Source organism: Papilio xuthus, unplaced genomic scaffold, assembly GCF_000836235.2.
Source record: "Papilio xuthus unplaced genomic scaffold, Pxut_1.1 DF825928.1, whole genome shotgun sequence".
NCBI lineage: Eukaryota > Metazoa > Arthropoda > Insecta > Lepidoptera > Papilionidae > Papilio > Papilio xuthus.
Window position 1 is genome coordinate 3,122,508 of NW_013532721.1, and position 8,452 is coordinate 3,130,959.

Below are 8,452 nucleotides of genomic sequence, written 5' to 3' on the forward strand. Positions count from 1 at the left end.
ATTCATAAATTCCAAATCAATAATTTAATTTAATATAATAAAGGTTAAAACTTTTTACATCAGCGTGTATTTAGGGGTGATGTAATTGTTACCGTAGTTCTTACAAGATGACCTATTGTTGTATAAAGCAGCCACGCGCCTGAGATAAAAAAAACGCAAGGGTGAACCCGTCAGAGAAATCTTTTATGACATCACAATAAGGATGCTGTTTATTTTATATTTCATCGCCTCTAGTGAGAGAACATTATAGACTTTTGTAATGTTTTTAAGGGTCGTGCTATGAAGTTATTTTTAGTATTTTTTGAGAGAGATTCTTTTGTATTTATAACCATAGTCGAGTGAACACTACTACACTTACTTACCTAATTGTTTTAATAGATCGACAACTGATTGTGAAATACGTTAATTCAAAATCTCTAGGCCTATTATGAACTGACAGCTAATTGCGATCTCCAACTTTTCTCCTCATCTGACAACCAAACTACTAATAATTGTCAGAAAACTAATATAATAATTATCATTACCCAAATAAGTAAATAATTTTTAATATAAAAAATAAACATATCAGTAAATAATAGAAGAATGAGTATGTCCTGTCCACCCCAATGAATTAAATAGTTTTACAACAAAACCAGTGTGACCAGTTTTCACTTGTGGGAACCGTGTCCATAACAATTTGCATTAGGGATAACCGACCGACGGCTAACACAATCGATTCTTACTCGATTCACTTATGTATTCAAAGCCCCATCCCTACACTTGTTTTTTTGTGAAGGGTTTTTTCAAACATTAAGTAAATATTAAAATGATATTTTACGATAATTAAAATTAGTATAATATGGTTTAAAATATTTTTCAAAAACTTTAAATTTAACGAACGAGCTAGACTTTATCCTAAGGAAATGTGAATATGCAGTTTTGGCTTTAGTTACTTTTAGTGTTTTAAAAAAAAAATAACGAAGTCTTGATATTATTTTTGTCAACAAACTTGTTTCTATGATAAGTTTATTAGTGAGAACTAATAGTTGATTATTTTTCAAGCTTTAATTACGTGTTTAATATTATATTTTATGCCACTTATTAAAGTTGCACTTGAATATTACTTTTATAAAATTATATTTTATATATTTCTTGTCTCTTTCGACTTTTTTATTCATTGACTAGCGCTAGCAAGTGATGTTAAGAAGGGTTTGTTAAGAAACTACCGTTCAACAAACCCTTTACTAATTCATCAAGTACAATAGAGTATGCAAATAAGGTCATGACTTTTGATGCATCTTTAAATATTGTCAGTATTGCACTAGCTGTTGCAGAGGTCACTTCAAATTAAAATTAGAATTAGTGAAGTCGTCATATCGAATCGTATAGTTTACCAGCTACATATTGCGAAGGAAAAAATAAAAATCAGTAAATCTGGTGAAGAATATTTTAATTAATTGTTAATTTTGACTACAGGACACTGATATAAGGTAAGATACACTGTTATTTTATTTAAGTTGGTTATATAATTTTTATGTATAACTACCGAATAAGCATAACTATATGTTGATTATGATTTTTTTAATATATCAGTTATAGATTTGAAATAATTGATTAAATTGGTTAAAATAAGACTGAATGGTTGACTAATCGATTAACATGTTCTTTATAATTAAAATATTCTATGGGTCCTAATAAAATAATGGAAGGGGATGTTTCGTGGTCACGTCGCTTGCTTGATTCCATTTTTTTTGGATTTTCTTAATGAGTTTTTTTTTCGTTTTTTTTTTGTGTTTTATGGTTTTTTGTTTATTCTGGCTCGTTCATCCTGAGGCGGGCGAAGTCCTCGAAGACAATGTTATCTTCTTCCTCGTTGGTGTAGAGCGAGTTCTCATAGCGGTGTCGCTCGATGGATTGCATCTTCTTCATGGCGTTGAAACGCTGGCGTTCAACAGTGCCTAGTAATCAAAAAGAAAACAAAAATTTAAAAATATTCTATTATTTGTAAGCATATGAAAAGATCTGAATCTGAATATCATTGCGTTGCTTACCTTCAGCTGGGTGCAGAAGCTTGAATGGCACATCAGTGACAAGTTCACCACCAAGAGTTCCACAGTTCAGCTTGACGCGGACGGAGTACGAGACAACGATACCAATAGCATCAGCAGGGCATTTGCCTTCGCAGACAAGGGTCGAGCTGGCTAAGTTGACATCATCTTCCTTCAGGTGTCCGTCCAGAGCGACTCCTGCAGGAAAATGTGCGTTATCGTAACACGTTTCTTTGTTGTAAAGTATGTTATACAGCGAAATATTACATAGACAAGGGTACTAACCGCGGACGTCCTTGTTGCTGCGAGCCAAAGGAACGAGGTAGAAAGTCTTGGACAAGCTGGCTCCAGGTGTAACGGGGCATCCCTCTCGGCTCTCAAGGGAGGCAACGTGGCGGCTGAACTGCGAGTTGATCATGGTAATTTCGACATGCTGCACAACCATGCATCGGATGTTGCGGACGGATTTGCGGGAGTTGTTAGAGACGATCAGGTTGGCGGCGATCTTCTCTCCATGGTAGTAGATTTCCTTGTCCAAAGTGACCTCAAGGCTGATCTTTCCGTTGCTGAATGTGAAGCCCTTGCTGACGAGGGAGCTAGGAAGGCGGCGTCCACGAGAGGCAGGAGCATGTTGCAGCTACAGAGAGTATAAAAAAAGTTTGTAGGTTAAAGTTATTCAGATATTGATATTATATGGTTATGCCATATTAAACTTGGTGGTATTACCTTCTTGATGGCAAGAGTAACAGAGCTCCTCTTGTGGCTCTTCTGGTCCTCGCTTTCAGCAACGTAGGTACGAACACAGTATTCAACGCCCATAGGCTTGCCCTGATCTTCCTCGGATGGTTGCAGTGTTACCTGCGAAGATGCTATTTGGTTAGAAAAAGTATTGCGTGGTGTAAAATATAAAAATAAATAGAGCCATGCGTACAGAGCTTGGTGACATCTCGGGGAAGCTGAAGGTGAATGGGAAGGCATTAGGTCCAAGTTTCTTCAGCAGTTTCTCTTGAACGGGTGTTAATTCCATTTTTGAGTTGATCATGGGTACAACTTGTTCCTGGCCAATCACCATCTCCTTGGAAAACTTCACTCCCATGACTTCATCTTCCTCCCTACCGAATCGGTAGGTAGTGACGAGCTAGACAGAGAGAGGGCAAACAACATAGTTTTTAAGTCGGTTACGAACCGTAAACTGAAACTCTTGTTAGCACTTCACTGAATTTACCTGGCTGTAAACTTTCCTTCCTTTCAGATATTCCGTGTCGACAACCACAACTCCATCGATCGGATCGCAGTAATCCACATGATCAATGAAGTCGCGCTTGCCAAGGTAGACCGTAACTTTTCCATTTGGAGTTGTTTTCTTAAAAACCTTAACCGCGACCACGAGGACTAAAGATAGGAGATCAAGCATTTTGCTTGTTTTATTTCACTGGAATGGGACAACTAAAATATGGTTGGACGTTTGATTTCTTCAATTGAAGTGATGGTTCGAGACCCTCACCAGAAATGCTGACAACCGGAATATGCTGCGCTTTTATAGGCAGACATGTGAGGTTTCATGCAGAATTAAATAATGTTCTAATAGGATTTGTGCCGTGGGAGTACAAATTGGATTAAAATCGCGTGACGCATTCTCGCAATAATTGAATCGATAATTTTGTATCGATAATTTGAAACTTGACGAAAATGTAAGTATAGTAACACTGACTGACGTATTGTTTTGACAATTACAAGAAAATTGAACTGTAAGGGTTAGGATTAGGACATTAAAAACAAAAGTTTTATAAGAATTCCTATATAGAGTAATATGTAAACCAGATTCTTATAAGTTTCCGTAACAAGGGTGATAGCAAGAAATGTAATTTTGTGCCAGACCGAAAAAGTTAGTATTTAGTTTAAAATAAAAGTCATCACCATTACTTTGTTATAAATACTTTATTCTCGTTGTTATGGCCGGCAGCTAGAAATAATGTTTGTAATCAAAATAAGCTGCAAACAATAGTATGCATACAAAGTTATAAAAATGCAATGAATTTTGACGTTATTTAGAAAAAATCTTTATTTACTGAGACTTGAGAAAAAAAAAGAGAATAACAATAGGATTTAAAGAAACGAATACGTTATAAATAAGATTCATTCTTATTGGAAAACATTGTTTGGTATGATAGCATTTAATCTAAGGGTCCAGATAAAACCTAGTTTACCTCTTTTACTTCCATTTAAAGAGTTATAATTTTTCTTAGATATGGTTATTCTATTGTGACCCCCACAAGTATAACAGCTAAATCATTTAAGCTGTCCAAAGTAAATATTCAGTTGTCTAGAAAGTACATTTTTCAACTTATTTCAAAGGTTCTTTATTCTATTCTAAGACACTTACACATAGTTGGGAAGGTCCATCATATAAAAACTTTAGAGAAATGCTTGTTACTACCTTGCTAGAAACTAGATAATAATTGTATTATGTAACACTTGAATTCAATTACTTTGATACTGTGGCCTACCAATCAATCAGCTTATTTACCAAAAAATTCTCACTGGGCTGTTTGCCTTATGGCCTAATGGAAAACACCCTCAATATATATTGTGGTCTTCATTTTGTTGAAGAGAATGAGAGGGATGGTTATGTTTTAATATAAGTATCATGGCAGTTAAACTCTATGATAAAACTTTGAAGAGAATGTCTACATTTCTTTTTTTTTATGTTACAGCTATACTCTCAGCATGCCGACCTTCCTGACACCAGGTAGGCATGGCTACAATGTGCGGTTCTCACGTAGACGGCCTGACTCTCTTGCGGTAGCAACTAGTCAGTACTATGGGTTGGCTGGTGGTGGAACATTGTTCTTCCTTGAACTGGCACCAGACGGTACTACAATAATAGAAGTACAGAAACTGGAGTGGAGCGATGGACTCTTTGATGTGGTGAGTTGTGTTATCTTTTTTACATAGGAAAATTAACATAGTTTTTCTAAAAAATTTAAGTTGTGTTAAGAGATTTTAAGCAAATGAAATAAAGTTGAAAAAATTCCTTTTGTATATAAATTTTGCTATGAACCATGATTTTATTTATGTACAGAAATGTTATGTAAGACCTAACATTTTATACACTTTGTATACTATCATTCTTTTTATCTTTGATCGGAAACTATGTGTTCTTTTTACTAGGCTTTATTGTTGTACTTATATTTCATAATAAAATAAAATAATATTTTTATTTCTGGTTATAATTGTTTATGGGTGGTATTGACCACTTTACCATCAGCTCAACAGCTTGCCTAAATGCTGAATTAAACTTATTATCTTGCTGTAGGCAAGGCAGTTATTATCTTTGAGAACCCACAATAATATTATGCATCCTGTTGCTCATTTGCTATAGATCACAACCAATTTACAACTTTAGAAATATTTTAATCTTACTAATATTATAAATGTGAAAGTTTGGTGATATTACTTATCTCTAGAATAGTAAAATGGATTTCGCTGAAATTTAACATACATATGGAAGAACAAATACAATTTATTATCACTCCACACTGACGGAGTCTCCGGTTACAGCTAGTCTAAACAGTATAATATTTAAGTTGATGATGCCGGCGATAATTTTATTATCGTTAAATATTCTTCCAAAAAATCTGTACATACAAATTGCAGTGATTTCTGGAAATTTCCGTTTTATATAAGCCATTGTAAAAGCAGCGTAGTTTAGCGACAGGACAAGACCTGTGAAGCCTTACTTGCGCGGTGTTACGTGTGCATACCTTACATCAGCGTATAAGAGGCTTATTTATTTCTTTGCGTGTACATAACATAATTATTTACTACAATTACCAAGAAAATGGTTACATAGACGCAATTTATTGGATTAACTGATTGTTGGCAGGTGCACTTTGTGATTGGTTGTTATTTTTATTTTTAAATATAATTCTGTCTTGCAAATATGTGTTTATTATTTTAGTGCTGTCTAATTCTTACTTAGTCTTTTCTTTGCTGAAATATACAATTGATTAGACATTTTGCCGTGAGGACTACCTCAAGCAAACTATAGTTCTGGCTTCATTTTCTTTTTATCTCAAGCCTCTTCCTCTTCTCAACTCTTCCTTCTCTGCTCAAATAGTTGCCTTATTAACTGTCTGTAGAAGTTTTAAAAATAGTAGAACCTGTTGCTAGTAGAAAAGTGGTCTTTAAAAGAGGGATTGAATTGTAAGTATAGACGTTATATTTTTTTTTTGTATTAGGCGTGGTCCGGTAGTAGTGACGGTGTGGCGGCGTGCGGTGCGGGAGATGGTACCGTGGTGATCTGGCGCGGTGGTTGTGCGGCCGCGTTACGTGTCCTGAGGGGGCATCGTAGTGAAGTCTGCTCTGTTGAGTGGCCGCGCTCCCACATCCTTAGTGCAAGTTGGGATACTACGGTTAAACTGGTAAACAATTGATATGTTCCTTTGCAGATGTGTATAGTGTCATTCAAACTTTATGGTGGCTCGCAATTTTGCATTCGCAGTAACTCATATGCAGTGACAACCGCACGAGCATTCATAAAGTTTGAATATGTATATGTGCAATATTGAAATGTCGGACGACCATTATAGTGGGATCCGGAATCAGAGGCGTGTATCAGCACATTCGCGGGTCATTCTCAACTGGTGTACACGGCAGCCTTCTCCCAGCACTCGGCGGCAACATTCGCCTCTGTGTCGGGCGATGGACATCTCAAGATCTGGACATGTATGGAGCCTGTGCGACCTGCTGCTGTTGTTAAGGCCCATGATGCTGAGGTATGTTCAACATATTCATACTATACGCCTCACTAGCAATGTTTATAGTTATAATGAAGTCCTAAATGAATCTTACTAATTTAATAAATGCGAATGTTTATATGGATGGATGTTTGTTTGAAAGTATCTCCAGAACGGCTGAACGGTTCGAAATTTGGCATACATATATAACATAGTCTGCAGAATCACATTAATTAAGTGTGTTTCCCGTTGGCTCGATCGGCCTAATGGCAATAAAATTCCGATTGGATCAACCAACCAGTGGATAGACCGGCCCAACAGAAAACACTTTGTTAAAGTTTATCCGAAGATTGTGAAAAATGAATTTTGCTCAAAGATCGATTAGTCTTGCAATAATTTTAGCAAATAGTTGAAATTTGTTACTAATAAGTAACATTGAATAGAAAAAATTCATGATTTTTTTAAATATATTAGCATTTGTTGCTCTTTGTATTATTATAAGGGTATTTTGTGGTTATTAATTTTGTTTATAATGAATTTTGAAGGTGTTATCGTGTGATTGGAGTAGAACAGAGAGCCATGCTCTGGTGACAGCGGGCTCTGATGGTTTAGTGAGAGGCTGGGATTTAAGACGGCTCACCACACCAATGTTTACTCTCAAAGGTATGTAAAATAATTAAAATAAACTCTATATTGTAATAATTATAGTTGATTTTAACAATGAAATGACTTTAGGCAAATATAATCTTAACATATTCGAAAGAAAATTTTAAGTTTTTTTTTTATTTTATTTTTAAATTTAAATTATTCGAATGTTTGGATGAATGGATGCATGTTTGATAGAAAGTATTTCCGGAACGGCTGAACAGATCTTGTTAAAATTTGGCATAGATGTAAAACATAGTTTGGAAGAAAACATAGGCTACTTACGTTTTTTTTAATATAATTTAATATTTATATAATTCGATGGACGGAGCCGCAGGCTACAGCTAGTGTATTTATAGATTTATCAATGTAAGTCTTAATGACAGTTATTTAAAGTAAAGCCAATATAAAAGATTAAAATTCTTCTAGTCATGATGTGGGCGTAATATGGATATACGTCAAACATACGTACGTCACGACCTGTCTTGTTACAGTCTTTTGTGAACGCCTTTCTGAACAGGTTGTGTTTAATAAACTATTTTTCTACTAGTTTTTTTTTTAAGTTAGTACAGTTATTAGTTTGATTGGAAGATTATCATAAGATCTTATTTATCTTACTCTTTTAATCTTTTGATGGATCGATGGATGGATGTTAGAAGGTATCTTCAGAACGGCTGCATGGATCTTGTAATATGACATAGATGTAGAACATAGTCTGGAAGGACACTAAGACTACTAAATATCTTTTAATTAGTATATTTTAAGGTTATATATATTTCTAACAGCAATTTTTTTCATATGCAGGTTGCGAGTGCGCAGTGCGAAGGGTTCAATTCTCTCCGCATTCGCCGTCAGTGATAGCGGCCGTGTCCTACGACTTTACCACCAGGTAACTTTATCAAACGACTATTATATAACAAACTAGCTGTCGCCCGCGACTCCGTCTGCGCGGCATGCTAAAAAAGTTCCTACAGGGTTTTCCCGGCAATCATTCTAATTTTTCTCACCTTTTAAAGCTTCCTTAGACATTTCAAGACTAAG

At 35.3% G+C, this 8,452-nt stretch overlaps 2 protein-coding genes across 2 annotated transcripts; one reads left to right on the forward strand and one right to left on the reverse strand.

Annotated features, from left to right (window-relative positions):
* Positions 1-1,744: 1,744 nt before the first annotated feature.
* On the reverse strand, positions 1,745-3,520 carry Arr2 (arrestin 2). Its single transcript, XM_013322759.1, has 6 exons — positions 3,253-3,520; positions 2,959-3,165; positions 2,754-2,885; positions 2,313-2,664; positions 2,031-2,225; positions 1,745-1,937 (listed from the first exon to the last, which is right to left on the reverse strand). The coding sequence occupies exons 1-6, from the start codon at positions 3,439-3,441 to the stop codon at positions 1,789-1,791; spliced, it is 1,224 nt and encodes a 407-aa protein (XP_013178213.1). The 5' UTR covers positions 3,442-3,520; the 3' UTR covers positions 1,745-1,788.
* A 241-nt stretch (positions 3,521-3,761) lies between these two features.
* On the forward strand, positions 3,762-8,324 carry Pex7 (peroxisomal biogenesis factor 7). The gene is made up of 6 exons (XM_013322761.1): positions 3,762-3,912; positions 4,742-4,955; positions 6,269-6,451; positions 6,620-6,805; positions 7,312-7,429; positions 8,216-8,324. The coding sequence occupies exons 2-6, from the start codon at positions 4,755-4,757 to the stop codon at positions 8,302-8,304; spliced, it is 777 nt and encodes a 258-aa protein (XP_013178215.1). The 5' UTR covers positions 3,762-3,912; positions 4,742-4,754; the 3' UTR covers positions 8,305-8,324.
* Positions 8,325-8,452: the final 128 nt, after the last annotated feature.

What these genes read in the sequence shown, in the direction of transcription:
- Arr2 (XM_013322759.1), bottom strand. Translation starts at nt 3,441, where the DNA reads ATGCTTGATCTCCTATCTTTAGTCCTCGTGGTCGCGGTTAAGGTTTTT. An exon ending in CCGAGATGTCACCAAGCTCT is followed by an intron (nt 2,886 to 2,958) that starts GTACGCATGGCT and finishes GCATCTTCGCAG; the next exon opens with GTAACACTGCAACCATCCGA. An exon ending in GCTTCTGCACCCAGCTGAAG is followed by an intron (nt 1,938 to 2,030) that starts GTAAGCAACGCA and finishes TTTGATTACTAG; the next exon opens with GCACTGTTGAACGCCAGCGT.
- Pex7 (XM_013322761.1), top strand. Translation starts at nt 4,755, where the DNA reads ATGCCGACCTTCCTGACACCAGGTAGGCATGGCTACAATGTGCGGTTC. An exon ending in GCGATGGACTCTTTGATGTG is followed by an intron (nt 4,956 to 6,268) that starts GTGAGTTGTGTT and finishes TTTTTGTATTAG; the next exon opens with GCGTGGTCCGGTAGTAGTGA. An exon ending in TTAAGGCCCATGATGCTGAG is followed by an intron (nt 6,806 to 7,311) that starts GTATGTTCAACA and finishes TGAATTTTGAAG; the next exon opens with GTGTTATCGTGTGATTGGAG.